At 44.1% G+C, this 19,026-nt stretch overlaps 1 protein-coding gene across 2 annotated transcripts in view; it reads left to right on the top strand.

Moving 5' to 3' along the window:
- The window catches only part of PRR14L (proline rich 14 like), a 52,208-nt gene that overhangs the window by 4,428 nt on the left and 28,754 nt on the right, over nt 1-19,026 (top strand). The window contains exons 2-3 of one of the 2 annotated variants that reach the window (XM_074206412.1): nt 8,910-9,416; nt 17,527-17,596. In XM_074206412.1, coding sequence (XP_074062513.1) covers nt 8,961-9,416; nt 17,527-17,596 — 526 coding nt within the window. In that variant the 5' untranslated portion in view covers nt 8,910-8,960. The other variant, XM_074206413.1, reaches the window with a different exon arrangement.

Genomic DNA, 19,026 nt, shown 5'->3' with positions numbered 1-19,026 from the left:
CCCTCTCAAGCTCTTTTTACATATGGGGAAACTGAGGCATGCTGAGTGAGGTGACTTACCCAAGGTCACACAGCTAATAGGTGTCTCAGGCTGGATTTGAACTCAGAAAAGTGAGAATTCCTAACTCCAAGCCAGATACTCTATCCACTGAGCCAACTGGCTGCTTACAACATATATGTTCACAGATATAATAGGGAGGATAAGAGGCACTGTCTATTGAGGGGAAGGTTTCCTAAAGGAGAAAAAAGCTTGATTGTCATTAACCTTTGAAAGAAAATAGTAATTTCTGGAGGCAGAGGGGAGGAGAGATCAGTGTCAGCCAATGCCCAGGTCGAGGCAGGAGATAGAAGGGTAGGAATTAGGAGTAGTGAAAAGAATGGAATCTTAGCTGATACCATGATGTCCCATGAGCTGGGACTTGAACCTAGCTTCTCAGGTCTGACTCCAATGCTAGGTCTTTGAGAGAAGAAGCTGGTGCACAGTAAGGGCCCTAAGTTCTCCTTGAAGGGCATTTCATTGAATTGTAGACATAATAGACTAATAAAAGGGGAACATACGAATAGGGTATAGAATGTGGTTACTCTTCTGTGACTTTTGATCTAGAAACTTGGTGTTCCTAGCCCCCAGCTAAGCAGTTGGCTCTGTCTTCTGGTACTCTTTCTTCCTCATTAAACCTGCCTTCAGCAGTCATTAAAACATCTAACCCTGAAGTCAATGATTAACCTTAAGATGGTTCATAGTCATGACTTGGTGTTTAGGTAATTATGACCATAGTGAGCAAAGCAGAGCTTTTGGCACTAGATCTCAGAGAACTCTGCCCACTGCACTGAGCTGCCCCCCAGATGTTCCTGGCTACATTCCAGGTGGTTGGGGTTGCTGGAGGCCCCACCTGGATATAGTGTCTGACCATGTAAGGAAGAAAGCTTAGAGGCAGGAAGGAATGATCAGATGAGGCCACTTTGTAGTAAAGGAGCAAGAAGAGGAAAGAGCAAATTGAAGGCTCCCTGATGTAGAGCAGTAGGACCCTTAGTGACACCCTCAATTTACTGAGAGAGAAGCAAAGGCCCAGAAAGAGGAGAGGATTGACCCAGGATGAGACAGATAGAAAGGAAGTGAGACTGGGGACCAGAGCCACACTGTAGGCCCTGGACTCCAGATCCAACATCTGGGGCCTTGCAGAATAAGGGGTGAAACCCTAAGTGGAGACCTGGGACTCCTGGCACCACTGAGGGCACTCCCAGAGGAGAGTGGGGATGGCCCTGAACAAAACTGCTGGGGCATCCAAGAGAAAGATTAACAGATTCTGCTTTTTAACAGTTTCAAGTTTCTCCAAGAGAATTTGCTTTTCAACTTGTGTGATCCAGAGTAATTGACCTTATAGATTCTGTCCCTTAGCTTTATTATATGTATATATAATAAGAATCTGACTTATTTTAATAGCCAGAAAAGATGACTTATAAACAGCCTTTCCAATTTCAAGTTTCTCAGACTTAATAACAATGATAACTTTGAGGTTTGAGGTTGTGTTGCTTTCATCTGGAAATGCCTTTGGGCAGGGTTTGAGTGAATGATGTTGCATGATTAAATAATCAAATGCTTTGCCTCGATTTTGATGTGACATTCACAAATTTTGATGGACAATTACAAAATTTCCAAGTTATAATTGTTTTCACTTGCATAATGTCCAATGCTTACGAAGTATATTGTCATTTCATCTTTAGAATGTTTTTGATCCTCACAACAACCTTGTGTGTAGATAGATGGCCTTATTCTCCTCTTATAGATGAGGGAACTGAGGTACAGAGAGGTTGCCCCAGGATCATGCAGCTTGTATGAGTCTAAGGCAAGACTCAATGCTTTATCCTATAAACCATGACTTGCCTACTCTGCCATGGGTTATGGGTAGTTCATGTTTTATTGAACTAAGTCATTGGGTATGTGATCTCATTAGAGTGGTTCCCAACATTGGGAACTTCTTTGGCTGCCTTTCCACAAGCTTTCCATAGAGACCTGCTCCTTTGGTCTTGGTGCCTTCCTGTTGAACTTTAAACTTTTCATGCGGGGGGGGGGGGGGCTTACATCACTGAGGCTGGGCCAACTTGCCTCATGACCAGCCTTTAGTGTTGGAAAACATTTCGTCTACATCTGCTTTTTTGACACTTGTCACAGTGGTAATATGCTGTAGTGCTGTAGCTTGCTTCTGCCTAGTGGCTCTTGTTGCCCTTGGGTGTTAGCCCCATTCTGCTGGTAAGGAAACTGAAGCTGAGTTTGGGTGGGGGATGAAGTCCTGGGGAAGGGGTGGTTTGCCAGGCTTGCGTAATCCAGGAAAAAGAGTATGGGCTTTGGACTCTTGAGTTCTAGGATCAAATATAGGCTCAGCTACCAACAGCCTGTGCTCTGACATGGTTATTCCGTGAGCTTCAGTTTCCTGACCTATAAAAGCAAGGTGATGGATGAGACCATCCCTATATTCCTTTTTTGGCCTTAAATTCTATGAACCTGGGCTCCACCTTCTTCATGAGGCTTTTAGACAAGTTGCCCTTCTCTTTCAGTTCAGAATTCTCTGATTTTAAAATGGCAGGGTCAGAATTTGAATCCAGGCATCCTGACTCCAGTGGGAGTACAGATGCAAAAGAAGAAAGGCCAGCTTGTCTATAGGGTTTGTCTGTTTGGGAGGCTGGGGAGTTAGCAGCAGTGGTAGTAAGGAGTCTGTCCAGGCAGACCCTTTAGGGGAAAGAGGCTTAGATAGCACTTAGTGGGCATTTTCTAGAAGTAACAATGGCCCTCTGAAAACCCTTTTACAGTCTTCTCATATGTGGAGGTTTGCCTGGTCTGGGGAAAGGACAGCAGTTGGACATACATATCCTACTGAGATGGGAGGCCTCTTCTTCAGCAGCAGATCCTCTGTAGGTCTGAGGGGCTGGGATCTGTAGTTCTCCTTCCCCTCTTGTGCCCCCCCCCCCCCATGATTTTCCTGGATTTACTGAATCTTCACAAGTTCCCCCTGGCCAACTGAGACCACTTACCTCCAATGGATCTGAACTGCTAGAAGCAGCTTGGGAGAGTGCCCGTTCTCTCTGCATTGTTCTTTTTTTTTTTAGGTGTTTTTTTTGGGGGGTGGGGTTTCTTTGCAAGGCAAATGGGGTTAAGTGTCTTACCCAAGGCCACACAGCTAGGTCATTATTAAGTGTCTGAGACCGGATTTGAACCCAGGTCCTCCTGACTCCAGGGCCAGTGCTTTATCCACTGCACCACCTAACCACCCCCTTCATTGTTCTTCTTGAAGAAGCCGTAAACCCCCTCAGCAGCCAATGTTGGGGCCTGAGCCTGGGCTGTTTGCTGGCCTGAGGATTTGGCACGGCAAAGCCTGCAGTAGATGCCGCTCTGGAGTTAGGCTAAAAGACCATGCAAAGGAAGCCAGCTTGAGCTGGGCAGAGCCGGACCAGAGCCGAAGCAAGTCAGGGACTCCAGAAGAAGCCCCTTCCTTCCCCAGCAGGCTCTGCTTGGAGCCCTCCAGGGAGGGCAGGTGCCCACTGCTTTGCAAGGCAGCCACCTCACCAGACTCCATGAGGACATTTTTCTTGCAGCACTTCTCTGTTACTAACTCCATGGCTCCAAGTTCTGCCTTCTGGGGCCAAGTAGAAGCCAGTGAAGTAGGGTTAGGCTTCAGGGACACAGACAACTATCCCAGGGCGATTCTAGGCCAAATCAGTCTCCAGGTACCCCCTCCCACACCCAGACAGGGTTGCCTACCTCCCAATTTGCTTCAGCTTACACCTTCTTCAAATGGGTCCCTTGCTGGCCAAGGGACTTTGTTTTTCTTTTCATTTTTTAACTTATTTTTCAGTTCTTTATTTTCACAGTCACCCAGCATTTATCTCAGTAGAAGTGCTAGCTCAAAGGACTCTCTTAATTTGACCTCAGGTCCTTTTGTACAGTTTGGTCACAGGTCAGTGTTACCTATTGACTCTTGTCTCTCTGAAAAACCCTCTGAGTCTCTAAATAGCATCCCTTCTGTTCTCTCCCCCCCCCCCCCCCATTTCCTGGGATAACTCACAAAAGGAGCCAGAAGTAGAAAAGACAAGACTGTCTCCTCCCCACCCCTGATGAAGGGATAGCTGTTTTCTATCCTGTCCTGCCTAGGGAGAGAGGAGGGAGTGTTTGATTTCTAGCCTGCATACAAAGTGATAGGTATTTCCTGCTAATCCCCCTTTCCCTCATTCCCTCATCCCTTAGGTTAGCCATCCTCTTGGATCTCCCCTTTGTCCTTTGGGCTCCCTGACTGCTGCCCTCTCTCAGGGTAGGATCCTCAAGGGGCTCACTGAAATTAAGAGAAGGCAGAGAATGAAGTTGAGTACCTCTCAGAAAAGATGGTATTGCAGGATCATAGATTTAAACCCTGAGCCAGAGGTTCTCAGCAGCCCCCTCGGTTTATAATAAAATGTCCTAGGCTTTTGGGGCAGCTTCTTGCCCAAGATCATGTGGGAAGATTGGAAAGGAAGAAGAGTTTGGACAGGAAGCTGAGTGTAACCTGGGAGAGAAAGGAGAGGGATCCCTCTCTACAGAAGTTGCTGAAGCCAAACCCCCTTGTGTATTGGGGAACAGGGCCTGGATTTTACTGGAGGGATTGAGATAGACCTGCTGGGAAAGAAGGGAACCCACTTTTGGGGTGGAGGAGGAGCCACTGAGCCTGGATCACTGAAAGGGCCACCTTTGGGGCTAATGAGTGGCCATTCCATTGCCAGCTGCTTGGACTATTTCACAAGATGTAGGGAAGGAGACAAGAAATCTCCTTTGTGTCCCCTACATGAGGTTAGGGTGTTAAATAGTTCAACTGGAATGCTATCCCTCAACTAGTCTGATTGTTAACTGTGCTTCCTAAGGCCCACTTGCCTTCCTTCTCCAGGATGTCTGGCTCTAGAACAGAAACTATCATCAGTTGTTCCACGTTTGGTTTAGTTCTTTTTCTTTTTTTTTGCCAGGCAAATGGGGTTAAGCGGCTTGCCCAAGGCTACACGGCTAGGTCATTCTGAGGTATCTAGGTATCTGAGGCTGGATTTGAACTCAGGTAGTCCTGACTCCATTGCCAGTGATCTATCCACTGTACCACCTAGCCACCATATATATATATGATAAGCTTCAAGCCGGCTTTTACACCCACCTCTTTCATCCTCATCAAGAGACTTCTTAATTCCTTTCCAGTTTTGGATTTATCCAGCCTGGCATTTCTCATGCTGTTCTCTGCATATAAGAGAAATAAATAAGATGACAGCAGACAGCCTCATACTTCTTTTCCAATCTTCAACCAATCAGTTGTTCCATGTTTGCTTTAGTTCTTGACCCACATACTGGTCCTCAGGAGGCAGGCAAGATGATCTGGTGCTTCCATCTCTTTGAGGCCTTGCCACATTTTCTTGTGATCCACACAGTCAAAGGCTTTAGTGAAGCAAATGTTTTTTCCAGAACTCCCTCATTTTCTCCATAATCCATTCAGTGTTGGCAGTTTTGTTTCTGGTTCCTCTGCTTCAAAAACCTGCCTGCTCTTCTGGTAATTCTCAGTTTACATGTTGCTGAAACCTAGCTTGCAGAATCTGAAGCCTAACTTTGCAGGCATGTGAAATCAAGGCAATTGCTCAGTACTTTGAACAGTCTTGGCTGTTGCCCTTCTTTAGCATTAGAATATAAACTGGTCTTTTCCAAATCATGCTCACTGTTTTCCAGATTTGTTGGCAATTTGAGTGTGGCACTTTAACCACCTCACTTTTAGGGTGTTAAATAGTTCAGCTGGAATTCTATCCCTCAACTAGTCTGATTGTTAACTGTGCTTCCTAAGGCCTACTTGACTTCTTTCTCCAAGATGTCTAGCTCTAGAACAGAAACTATCACCAGTGATTATAAAGAGATTTTTTAAGATGTTTCTTTGTATTGTTCTTTGAAGCCAGAAACGAAACAGAATACAACATTTGTAGAGCAGATCAAGGCCTTTAATACTATCAGTCATGAGGGTTTATGGAAAATTATGTCAAAATGTGGTTGTGGGAGAAGTTCATCAGTGTTAGTCTCATGACAGCGTGCTTGCCTGGGTTCTGGATAGTGGATGATGCTCTTGAGATTTCCTGGTCACCAATGGAGTAAAACAAGGCTGTGCCATTGGTCCCATTCTTTTTAACATGATCTTTTCAGCCATGTTATCAAATGCCTTCAATGAGGATGAACATGACCTCAAGATCAGCTACCAACATTGATAGCAAATTCTTTATCTTGGAAAGCTAAAAGCCAAGACCAAAGTAGAGATGGTGTTGGTTGGTGCAGATGATTATGCCTCAGTGCAGCCTCTGAAGCTGAGATGCAGCAAGGTGTGGTGCAATTCTTTGCTGCCTGTGCTCATTTTGGTCTAACATTGAACACCAAGAAAACCCAAGTGCTCCATTAGCCAGCACCACACCATCCATTTCTGGAGCCATTGATTATAGCAAATGGAGAAGTTTTGAAGACTGTGGACAAGTTTACTTCCCTTGGCAATGTCCCATGGAGGTTCACATTGACATTGAAGTGGACACTCACATTGCCAGAGCTAGCTCAGTATTTGGGAGGCTCTGAAAGAAAGACTGGGACAGAAGGTTTACAGAGCCCTTGTGCTGACCTCATTGCTGTGTGACATCTGGACAGTCTACCAGTTGCTTCCATTTAAATTGTCTTAGGAAGATTCTATAGCTCACCTGGCAGGAGAAGATCCCAGACACTGGGATCCTTTCTCGAGCTAAATTACCAGGCATTCCACAATTACTACAGAGAGTTTGCAAAAAAGCTATTTTATTGAGAACTCTCACAGGGGAAGCGCTCCCAAGGGGGTCAGAAGAAGCAATACCGAGACTCCCAGAAGGTCTCATTGAAGCACTTTAGAATGGACTGTCCAGCCTGGGAGACCCTGGCACAGGACAGCCCAGCATGGTGTGCCTGCATCAGTGAGGGGGCTGCGCTCTATGAGGAAGGCAGAATGGAAGCAACTTAAAGGAAACCTGACATCCCTAAGTTTAGAGGACTCAGCCCAGGTGTTCACATGAACTACTTGTGTCCAACTTGTTAATATTTATCTGAGCAGTCACAGTCTGAGACAATGGCGTTTGTTTCAAACCTAGTGATAGCATTTTGATCTTTTTTGATAACAAAGGACAAGAACCTGGCAAGCAAGCATTCAGTTGATCCTATCTTTTCCCTATCTCTTTGATCTTTGCTCTTTGCAAAATCTCATCTGACAGCCATTTTGAACTCTTGCTTTTTTCCTTTGGAATGTTTTTTGTTGCTGCACAATATGGCAAAGTTTTTCGGGCACTCCCCTCACCTGGGGCACCACAGATAGTCTAGAATTTAGTGCCAGGGAGAACAAGTAGCATCTGTTTTCCACAGGACGACTCGATATAATCAGAGGTGGTTTTCATAGAATCACAGGAAATAAGGAATTGAAAAGGACTCACTGGGGCCATCCAACCCTCAGAAGTAACTGGCATTCTCAAATGTAGCCAGAGGAAGTATGGTAGAGTGGTCATGAGGACCTAGTCCAGCACTGTCCCTGGACAGGTCACTTTTCCTGGAAAAGGCAATTAGCTCAGCCAGTAAGGAAATCAATTAAAAGTTGCTCACATGTCAATTAAACTGTGAGGTAGTGTCTCCAAATAGTGTTGTCTGTGCTTTGCTGCTGAAGCACTAAGGCTCATAGCCAGTTGGGTGGTTCTTGTCCATCCTTATCTAAGAAGTCAGCTTGTCTGACTGTGGCTGATCAGACCATGAATACCTGGGGTATTTAAACTCACTGATAAGGGCACACCATGCTGGGCTCTGATCCTGACCACTCCTGCATCAGACTTTGGTCTCCACCATGACCAGTAAGGGAACGGCCTTTGTTGGGGGGAGGAAGCACCCTCTGCTCCTTTGGAGGTCCTCCTCTGCTGGGCAGATGTTTCCTGACTTCCAGCTAGAAACGGGCTCTTGGCTGCTTGTACCATTGCCCCTCTGGAGCCAGGCAGAGCAGGACAGATCTCTCTCCCAAGTCTTTTCTTCTCCAGCCTAAACGTCCCTCATGGCTTCAGCCTGTCTCATTCGGCATGATCTCAGAGCCCTTTCCACCCTGGTTACCATTCTGTGGACATATGCCACCTTCTCAGTCGCCTTCCCAGGAGGCAGAACAGTGGGTTGCTTGATTAGAGGTTTGGGTTTTGATTACTGGGAAGAGATCCAGCCTCCTTATTAGCTTACTAGCTTAGTGGCCCTGGGCAAGTAACTTTTCCTTTCTGAACCCCGGTTTGCTCATCTCTGAAATGGGGATAATAAAGTAGCTGCTTTAAGAGGTTGTTGGGAGCATCAGACATCTGCAAAGTGCCTTGTGAATCTTAAAGTGCTAGATATAAAGATGAATTCGTACTCCTGAAAGGTATCTCCACAGTAGAACATGACTTGAAACCCCAGCTTCAGGTGGCTTGTGCCTGCCATGGTCGTAGAGACTGGGTCTGTCTCAGAAACAAGGAGTTCTGGGGTGAGTGTTTAGTCATTTTGCGTCACCTTGGTCACATGCCTTAAGCTCTCTGGATCTCAGTTGCTTCATCTCAAAGATGGCATCTCTGGGCAAGTTGATTTCAGAGGTTCCTTTTGCTTCTAAATTCCATGACGATAATACTCTGTTCTGTGTTTGTTGGCCTTCATATTTGAATGGAGGGCAAGAGGTCTTTTGGATTGAGATCCCACAGCTGCCTTCCTTCATCCTGTAGCTTACGTGGCGTTTCCCTCTCTCAAATACTTAGGATGGCTATCCATGCTGGGGATAACTAATGATACTGTGGGGATTTCTTCTCTTTCATTGTTTAACTTTTGGGTCTTTCTTCACTGTGTTTTCCCCCTTTTTTGGTCTGTACTAGGGTGAACCATCTGAATAGATAAACTGGACCCCAGCAACCATCACAGTCCTCATGCTGTCCTCTGGCGTAGAGACGCAGCCAGTCCATCTTGACGCCCCCATGGCTGCAGGGGCCCAGGAGCTGTGCACCAAACTTCCACTAAGTGTCTCCCCGGAACTTCCTGAGGAGTTGGAGCCAAGAGTTATTCCAGGTGCAAAACTTGAAACTTCGAGCTCCCTGGGACGGACTTTGCCTCTAGAACCACAGAGAACTCATGTGGAAAATTGCCCTCAAGACACTGACCCCATGGGTGATAGGGAAGAGCCAGAGTGTTGTGAGCTAGTGGCAGACTGTGCAGCCAGAGATCCTCTGTCTTCAGGAGTCCTTAAGAAAGAGAAGGCAGAAGAGAGAGGAGAGCAGGAAGTGGAGGAAGCAACAAGAACTGGGAGAGCTCCCCAGGAGGAAGTGGGGCTAGGCCAGGAGCAGGCTTCCCCAGCTGCTGCGGGAGGAGCGCGGGGCTCAAGCCAGGTAAGAGACTGACCAACCGGAGGCATTTCTGAATTCTGAACTGTGGGAGCGAGTAAATAGGTGAATGAAAGAATGAGAAGCAATTGTGAAACTCGGACTCTTTGCCAAGAAAACAAAAGCCATTTTGACCCAACTGTGCAAGAGCTCCTACTCTTCCTGGGGAACACTCCTAGGGAAGGCAGGCTTTACTGCAGGGCCAGAAGCCCCTGCTCCCAGGGGCTTGTTTGATTCTTGAAAATGTTTTCAGGTGCGTTATTGGAGATTTGTCAGAAGTCTTTGTAAAAGGTGGGGGGAGGGATCCCTTGGTCCATAGCTAGAGCACTCTTCAGGTTAGGATGTGAAAGGATTTTCTCACTCAGCGGTAGGAGCCCTCAGAAATGCCAGACTTGAGGGCGTAGCATTGTTTCCCATAACACTATTTTGGTTTTTTTTAATTCTTGGTTATAAGGAATGGCTCTCTGAAAGGGAGAGGATATGGTATTCAGTTATTTTTCAATCATGTTCAACTCTCCATGACCCCATTGGGGGGTTTTCTTGGCAGAGACACTGGAAGTGTTTGTCAGTTCCTTCTCCAGCTCCTTTTACAAAGAATGGAACTGAGGCAGACAGGGTGAAGGGACTTGACCAGGGTCACCCAGCATGGAAGTGTCTGAGGCTGAATTTGAACTCGGAAAGGTGAGCCTGGAATTCTGTTATACCACCTTGATGCCCAGAAATGCTGTAGATGATACAAAACCAAATGCTATCAATACAAAAGTATTTTTTAAAAAAATCCCTTTCCATCCTGTCAGTTCTGGGAAGACGGTGTAGTTAGAACAGAGCCTGAATCCAAGGGCAGAACCTTCTGACATTAAGCCTCAGTTTCTCCAACTATAAAATGGGATTGGTGATAATACTCAGGGACCTTCTGGCTAGAATGAGAACAGAACTCAACTGTTTCCTCTTTAACCCAATGACCATTAAGATGGGGGAGACAAGAAAGGTGGGATTGGAAAGAAGACTTGAAAACAAAATGGGGTCAAGAAGAAGCCATTTATCGTGCCTCAGAGCTATTTTCCAGGATTTAGAAGCCCCTATCAGAGAACCCCTCTGAAGGCAGAGGGTCAAAGGTGGATTTTAGCCCTCTGAGACATAGTATCAGAAAGCTGCTCCAATCACAGCCACTTAATGTCTAGAGGCCCTGTGACCAGATGTGGTCACAGCCACTCCTTACCACCAAGGCCCCTTCTGCACACTTTTGTGCATCCTGAATTGGTTTCCTGACCTGACTTGGGGTCACTGACCTAGCAGCTTGGGCAGTGGGGATTGGAGGAGCACGTGTTAAGGGGACCAAGCAGGTGGCCTCCCCTCTGCTGGGAGCCTCTCCCGTGCACCAGGAGGAGAGCACAGGGACCAGCTCTGGCAACCAGCACTGGTGGCAGGGCCCTCCTGAACAAAGAAGGGCAGGCAGTTGAAGAGGGTGTTCAGACTGCTCTTCAGATGATCTCATGCCTTGTGCATGATGTAGGTTAAATTGGAAAAGGAACCAGAAAGTCACAAATAAGGTCTTCCTTTGACAGAGAGGCTTCACAGAATTTTGTTTTTCATAAATTTTGCCTTCACTGCCTTTAAAAGTAAAAAACAAAAAATGACCTTTTGTAGTTTAATACTTAGAATTATTTTCTCAGAGCAATAGGTAAGAGCATTTTGTGTGGATAATTTTTCTTGTTATTTCAAGTGTGTGGTTACAAGGCTTTCTTCTGCCAGGTCTGAAGATGCTAATGTATGGGGAAGGTCACCAGCCAGTGTCCCCCACATTTTTTCTTCCAAGAGGGAGGCCTTTGCTGAAGGTTTCCTTACAGCCTCACCCTGACTTCTCTGGACCTATCTCTTCTCTTATCCTCAGTTTCCTCAAATGTAAAATGGAGTCAGGAGCACCACCTACCTCCCTTCTGAGATTATCTTTGTGAGAATCAAGAGAAGCCTTTGACACAAGCTTGTACCTAAGAGGTGCTTAAGAAATGTTCTTCCCCTCACCCCCTCCTCTAGTTCCATCAGTGCCTGGTGGAAAGGAGCTGTTTGGAAGTGCTGTATGTATTCATTCATGCAGTGATAATATATTAGGGGCATGGACTAATGCATACACAGCTTAGGGCCCTGGAAGATGACAGGGGGAGGGCTTGTTGTTGGTTTTAGATTCAGGACTTCAAGTCATATGCAGAGATGGTGTCATGGAGGGATGACAGGAGGTCAAAGAACAAATGCAGAAATTCAAACAAGCAAGAGCCCTATGGAACAGGTGTTCCATATCATTAAAAAGGAGATTTTTGAACTATTAATAAAACAACTAAGGGTTTTTTTCAACTCAAGTTGGCAAAGGTGCTAGAAGACTGAAAACATCAGAGAAACATGATTAGATTAACATGAACTAATGCAGTGCAAAGAAAGTAGAACCAGAATAATGTAATTTAGGATGATTATTCTGTAAATGGAAACTACACACCCAGCCGTCAGAAATCAATCTCAGGTATGAGGAGCAGAGACCAACAGCCCATCTTCGCTTGGTAGAGCTGGTGCATTGCGGCCATTGTGTTGCTGCTGGGGCTCGTTCTTTCGGCTTTTCTTGTCTTTGTCATCAGGCCAGGTTATAGAAGGTTGGTGTTGAGGATCAGGGTTAACTGGAAAATACCTGGCATGTAAAACTCAGCAGAGCAACAGCTCTCTCTAAAAGGGCACTGGACTCACATAAGAACGCACAGGGCTTCAAGCTGCAGAAGCCTTGATTTCACCTTTTGTAAGAGGAGCATAAGCATCTGCACACTGTCCAGGATGGGCTGTGAAGCACTCTATAACATTATTAACTATAGTTAATAATTGTGCATGTATATGCAAACATAAATCTGGGAAGTCAGTTGAAAGGGAGGTCCTTTATTGTGTTTGATAGACCTTTGAGGACCCCAAAAAGCATGTTAAGCCCATTTATAACTGGATTTTTCTGGAACAGAGCTCTGGCCTAGGGTTTTATTTTTCCAGAAGTTTCATGCAGTTTCCAACTGGGGCTGTCTAGACCTCTATGCATTCCTGACTAGGAATCTTTCCTGCTCTTTCCACAGCCTCCCTAGACTGCCTCTTTGGTCATCTTTGACACATTGATAGGTGGGAGTTTCTTCCCATCTGTTTTAATTGGCCTCTAGTGAGGTGCTCTCCCCCCTCCTTCCCCAGCAATTTTTTCTTCTTAGAAAAGTTTTAATTGTTGGAAAGTGTTTTCTAATAGCAAACCTCAATATTCCTCTTTGCAGATGCTCACTATGATTCCTGGTTCTGTCCTTAGGAACCAAACAGAACAAATTGAATCCCTTTGCCAGTCAAGATAGCAATCATACTCATTGGGAAAACATTCGCTGTTTGGAAGTTACTTTTTATTGATTTTTCAATCTTTGAACTTCCAACTTGTTGCTAGTCCTTAACATGAAAAGCCATAGGTATGAATTTTACCATCTCTAGTAAATTCACTAAAGTAGATTTCCTTTTTTTTTTTTTAAAGGTTTTTTTGTAAGACAATGGGGTTAAGTGGCTTGCCCAAGGCCACACAGCTAGGTCATTATTAAGTGTCTGAGGCTGGATTTAAACTTAGGTCCTCCTGACTCCAGGGCTGGTGCTCTATCCACTGTGCCACCTATCCGCCCTTAAAGGATGTTTTAATTTCCTAAAATCCATCCAGCCTGCTTTCATCCAGGATAATTCTAAATCCAACTCTTAGTCCAATTACCACATGTCTTTTATATATATGAAGAGAGAGAGCAAGAGAGGTTCCTCACATCTTATGTATTTTTGTCACAATTATGTGTGACAGTTTGCTCAACGATTCCCCAATTGAAAAGCATCCCCTTCGTTTACAACCCTTGCAATATTTTTATACATACAAGTTCTTTTCTTTTACTTTGATCTCTTTGAGGTATAGACCTAGTAATATTGCTGGATCAAAAGAAATGCAGTTTTATAGCCCTTTGGTTATAGTTCCAAATTGTTTTCCAGAATGGTAAAATCAGTTTACAGCTCCATTAACAATGCATTAGTGTCTGTTTTTCCACATCCTCCATTTGTCATTTTCCATTTTCTGTCATGTTAGCCAATCTGATAGGTCTAAAGTGGTGTCTCAGAATTGTCTTAATTTGCATTTCTCTAATCAATAATGATTTAGAATATTTTTTTATTTAGAACATTTTTATGTGATTATTGATAACTTTGATTTCTTCTAATAGCAAACCGTTTCTTCTAAAAACTGCCCTTTCACTATTTATCAATTGAGGAATGCTCTTTTTTTTTTAAAGAAATTTGACTCAAGTCCCTATATATTTGAGAAATGAGACCTTTATGAGACAAATTGGCTGTAAGTTTTTTTTCTTCCAGTGTCCTGCTTTCTTTCTAATTTAACTGCATTGGTTTTGTTTCTGCAAAAGTTTTAATTTCATGTAATCAAAATTAACCATTTTACTTACAATGATATTCTATCTCATGTTTGGTCATAAATTCTTCTCTATTCTTAGATCTATCTGATAATTTTTTCTAAGTCTCCCTAATTTGCTGATGATACTAATTTTTATGTTTAAGTCATGAACTCATTTTGAGTTTCTCTTGTTATATGATATGTATATGGTGTGAGATGTTGGTCTTTTGTTAGTTTCTGCTTGACCTGTTTTCCAGTTTTCCCAGCAGTTTTGGTCAAATAGTTAGTTTTTGCTTAAGTAATTTGAATATATGGGTTTACAAAACTCTTTAAGTTACTGTGATTATTCCTTCTGCATATTGTGTGCCTTATCTATTCCATTGATCCACCCACCACTCTTATTTCTTATCCAGCACTAGATTGTTGTGATGATGATTATTACTGTTTTATATATTAGTTTAAAATCTTAGCATTATTTACATGACTTTTTGTTTTCATTTTTTTCCTTTGTATTCTTGACCTTTTTTCCTCTGGAAAAATTTTGCCAAAATTTTGCCATTTTTTTCTCTAGCTCTTTAAAATAATTCTTTGGTAGTTTGACATGATACTGAATAAGTAAATAATTTAGATAGCATTGTCATTTTTATTTTTGGTTAAGCCTATCCATGAGCAATTAATATTTCTCCAATTGGTTAGATCTTTATTTGGTTTTTTTTAGGTTTTTGCAAGGCAAATGGGGTTAAGTGGCTTGCCCAGGGCCACACAGCTAGGTCATTATTAAGTGTCTGAGACCGGATTTGAACCCAGGTACTCCTGACTCCAAGGCCGGTGCTTTATCCACTATGTCACCTAGCTGCCCCTTTAACATTCTTTTAAAAAATTTTCAATTCTGAATTTTCTCCATCTCTCCCCCACTCATTGAAAAGACTAGAAATGTGATATCAATTATATCTAGAAATCATGCAGAATATAATCTCTTACTGAATTTTGTTGATGATTTATGTGAGTTTATTTTATATTCTCAAGCTCCTTCAATTTCTTTTTCCTGTCTTATTGTTATAATTCACCTGTTCTAGTACGATATTGAGAATAATATTGCTGAATTTTACTGAACCAGTCTCTACGCTGAGCGGAACAGAGCCTTCCATATCTCAGTAGTTATGCAGTTCCCTTCTCCTTAACAGAATGTAAACTCCTTGAAGGGAAGGATTGTTTGGTTTCTGTATTTGTTGCTGTAGACCTAAGAAATGTTTGTTGAATTGGCTCGTAGTGGCATAGAATACCAGGGGGAATCTAGGAAGGAGAGAGCATGCCATCAGGGCATAGGGGTAAACATCTGGAAGAGTGTAGAACTTGGGGCTCCAGAGAGCTTTTTGGTCTAGCAAGCTTGAAAGGATGACTGTGAAAACAGGAACAAGGTTCCTAAAATGAGCAGATCCATTCGGTAAGTATCCATGAAGTTCCAACAAGAGGGCAGGACTTTGTACTGAGACCCACAGATACAAAGACGGAAAAGGACAACTACTGACCTTCACCTTCAGTGTGTGAGACATAGATACCAGATCATTAGGGACCTTGAAGGCCAGAAGTCCAGGGGGAGGACCTGGAGGGCATAGCTCCAAGGGAGATGTGGTTGGAGAGAACCTCAAAGAGGGGAAGGGACAAAGGCAAGAGGCCAGCTAGAAGTTGCAGGAGGGATGATGTGAAGGTGAGTGGGGTGAGGTGCCCTTGGGGAGGACCAGAGGAAAGCACATGCCAGTAGACAAGAGGAACTTCTTTGTAAAACTTGAAGGAATTTTAGTTTTAAAATGAGGACCATGAACTAGATGCCTTCCTGGTCTAGAGCAAGGGAGGAGTGGTCAGTACTTGTGCTGGTCCATATCTATGGGGCAACACATCAAAAATGTTTCTTGACAGCCTGACACATGGGGATTCAGAAGTATGATGGTGGAAATGTATTAGTCATTGAAGTGAATTCAGATGTCTTATCATCATCATGAAACCTTCACTGTCAGGGGTCTAGGTATCTCAGGTGAGGGAATCACTTGGGGGGAACTGATGGAATACTGTTTCTCTCCTTTCCTTGCAGGTAGAACAGGTCAGGACAAAGGCAAAGAGACCAAGATAGATTGGCATTTCTCTGTTCTCTCCAAGGAGGAATGGTCCAGGACACCAGTATGTTAGGAAATGCTGCTTTCCCTTAGTCCCCTGCAAGAGGGAGACCCCCATGGGATGAAGTGGTGCCTCTCTTTTCCCCCTGCAGTTAGAATATAACCAGCCTGGAAGTCTGATATAGGATGCAGTGATGCTGCTGCCGCCGCCCCCCCCCCCCCCCCTTGCATTCAGGGAATAGCTAATCTAATCTCATTATTTTCTCAGTGGCACAACAGGTCTAGACTAGGCAACGTGTCCAAGATGATGTAGAGTCAAGACAAGTATAAATAGAAGATCTCCAGTTGAATTGGGGAAGGACGGTCACTGGGTTTTTTAGGAAGAACAGCACTTTTATTCATCTTTTTCTTTTTTGTGTGGGTGAGGGAGGGAGGTGAAGCTGAGAACTTTTTTCCTACTCGGAGCCAGGATTTCTTTAAGGATTCTTAGAGCCCTTATATTCCCTGAACATATAGGTAATGGGATAGTAATGGCAATGGTAAGTGGATTTTAGGCCAATAGTAAGGTTTAAATTGAAACAGATTTTTTGAGAAATATGTACATAAGAAAATCTAATTCAAAAGATGAACAAAAAGAAACACACTGTCCAAGCAAATATCTGGTCTGTTTGTTCACTAAGATTCCTCACAATCTACCTGGTGGCCTCCTCCTGCCCCTGAATCTCTTCTTTCCTTCCATTCCTGTTTCCCCATGCATTACCAGAATTCACAGTTGTCAGTTGTGTATGACACCCTCTCCTTTTCCAGCCCCATCATCTTCATTCCTCATTAGTGATGATGATAATAGCTGGCTTTGACATCATTGGAGCTTCAACTCCGGAGCAGTAAAGCATACAGCATCCCCATTTATGTATAAGAAAAGTAAAGCTCTTATTGAAGGGATCCTGTGGCCTTTGAGGGATGGGGATTTGACCCCTTGCTTCTGGTTCTATGTTCAGTTCTCTGATTCCTCTGCCAGGATATCTCTCAACTGTCTAGGCCCTGAGAGAGCTGATGATGAAGGAAGGACCATGAGAGAATGGAGTCCTCTAGCACACTGAGGTTTCTGAGATGAACAAGTAGTAAAAGTCTCATTCCCAGATGAGGTTTCTCTGATCGCTTCCATTCTTTGATGACTTGATTTCTATAGTTTTCAAAGCTGGGGTCATGTGACCTCCACAAGGATAGGTTTGTTCTCCATTCAAGGTTTCTGATTTGAATGCCACTTCTCTTTTTCATTATGCTCTACTGACTACATAAGTGGGCATACATGTATACCTGTCTTAAATAATCAAACCACAGTGGAGTATAAACCAATCTTCCTCTAGCTCCAAAGGCATTCATGGGCGATTGTCTTTCCCCTATATTGTTTTTGGAAAGTAAAGTGAATTGTCTGTCATCTGGTGCTTGGTGTTGTCACTTCAGGATAAGAATCACCTTCCTCAGTGATTGAGGGTGGAACTGAGTAGATTGAGACCTGAAGGGTCTGAGGGAAGGCTTCTGGACACAGCTGACTCATACTCTCTTTCTTTAGGTAGTCCTTGGGAAACGACTGAAGCAAGACCTGAGCCTGAGCCCCTCTGAGGATGAGCCGCATCACACAGGTAGGGATGGGTTTTTCGGGGCTTTCTCCCCTCTCTAGTTCTCTCTCCCTCATGGCTAGTCTTGTTTTCCCTATTGTGATGGGGAGGGAGGTTTATGGAGCTTTAATCTAAAAGAAAATTAAACAGCCTTTCTATTTCATCCTTAGACTTAACCTTTTAAAGAAAATCAGCTTTATTTTCACTTCTAAATTCTCCCCCTTTTTTTATCCACTCATTGGAAATTGAAGAAAATGCAAATCCATTACAAATGTTTAGAGTGAAAAACATTTATGCATTAGGTAGATCTCTTCTACCCTGCCCCCACCCCACCCTCCCAAATTCGAGGGAAAAGAAATAAATTGAAGAAAATCTGCTTCCATCTTCACTCTTGAGGCCATTGCTTCACTGACTGGAGGTAAGTAGCATGTTTCATCATGAATCTTTTGGAATTGTGGTGGGTCATTGTGTTGAGGAGAGTTGAGATGTCTTTTTAACAGGATTGCATTTACTATATAAATGAATCTTCATCCTGCATCAGTTCATCTGAGTTTTCCCAGGATTCTCTGTAACTTCCCCCTTCATCCTTTCTTTATAATAGAGTAGTATTTCATCCATTCATAAACCATCATTTGTTCTGCCATTCCTCGAAGTGTGCGCTGCCCTTGAGTTTCCACTTCTCCCTGCCTGTTTTGTCTCCTGTCATGTGACAGTGATGCACTCACTCAGTGGTTCTGTTGTTGGGGGGAATGATTTGTCACCCACAGGATGCTTTCAGTCTATGGGGGTGCTCCCTCCACTGGGCTGGACCTCCCGTGACTTCCTGTCATCAGGCCCCAGTTTGGGAGCAGAGTTGACAGCCGGGGCTCACCAGCCTCCCACGGGAGATGGATGGAAGGGAAGAGTAGTGTGGGCTCTAAAACAACCCCTCAACTGCTGGAAACCCTGTGTCTTGTATCCCCAGGACCTGCTCCCATGCCTGGTGTATGGTGGGCCCTTGATAAAGGAATGTTGGGTGTCACCAAATAAGAGTTCATTCTGGATCTTTCCTGTTCAGCGGCAATCTTTTGCTGGGATCCTTTGGTTCCTCGGCTTCCTGAAGGTGATCTGTTCAGGTCCCTGATGGAAGTCTCCCTTCTGGGCAAGGCTATGATCATTGTGTGAACCCACTTTGAGGAGGGACCTTGTTTAGCCAGCTTGTGTGGTTAAGGGCCAGTAGACAAGAGGAACTTCTTTGTAAAACTTGAAGGAATTTTAGTTTTAAAATGAGGACCATGAACTAGATGCCTTCCTGGTCTAGACATTTGGTCCACCAATGCTCTCACTGTGCCCACTTTGTTCAGTTTGTGCACACAAAGACCAAGAAGGCCAGACCCTTATCTTCAAGGAGCTTACACTCTAGTGTGATGTGATCATGGCAGACCTTCCTGTCCTTGTAGTCAGCTAGCCACTGG

The sequence above is a fragment of the Macrotis lagotis genome, chromosome X, assembly GCF_037893015.1.
Source record: "Macrotis lagotis isolate mMagLag1 chromosome X, bilby.v1.9.chrom.fasta, whole genome shotgun sequence".
NCBI classification, from domain to species: domain Eukaryota; kingdom Metazoa; phylum Chordata; class Mammalia; order Peramelemorphia; family Peramelidae; genus Macrotis; species Macrotis lagotis.
This window is presented reverse-complemented; position numbering and strand designations above follow the sequence as displayed.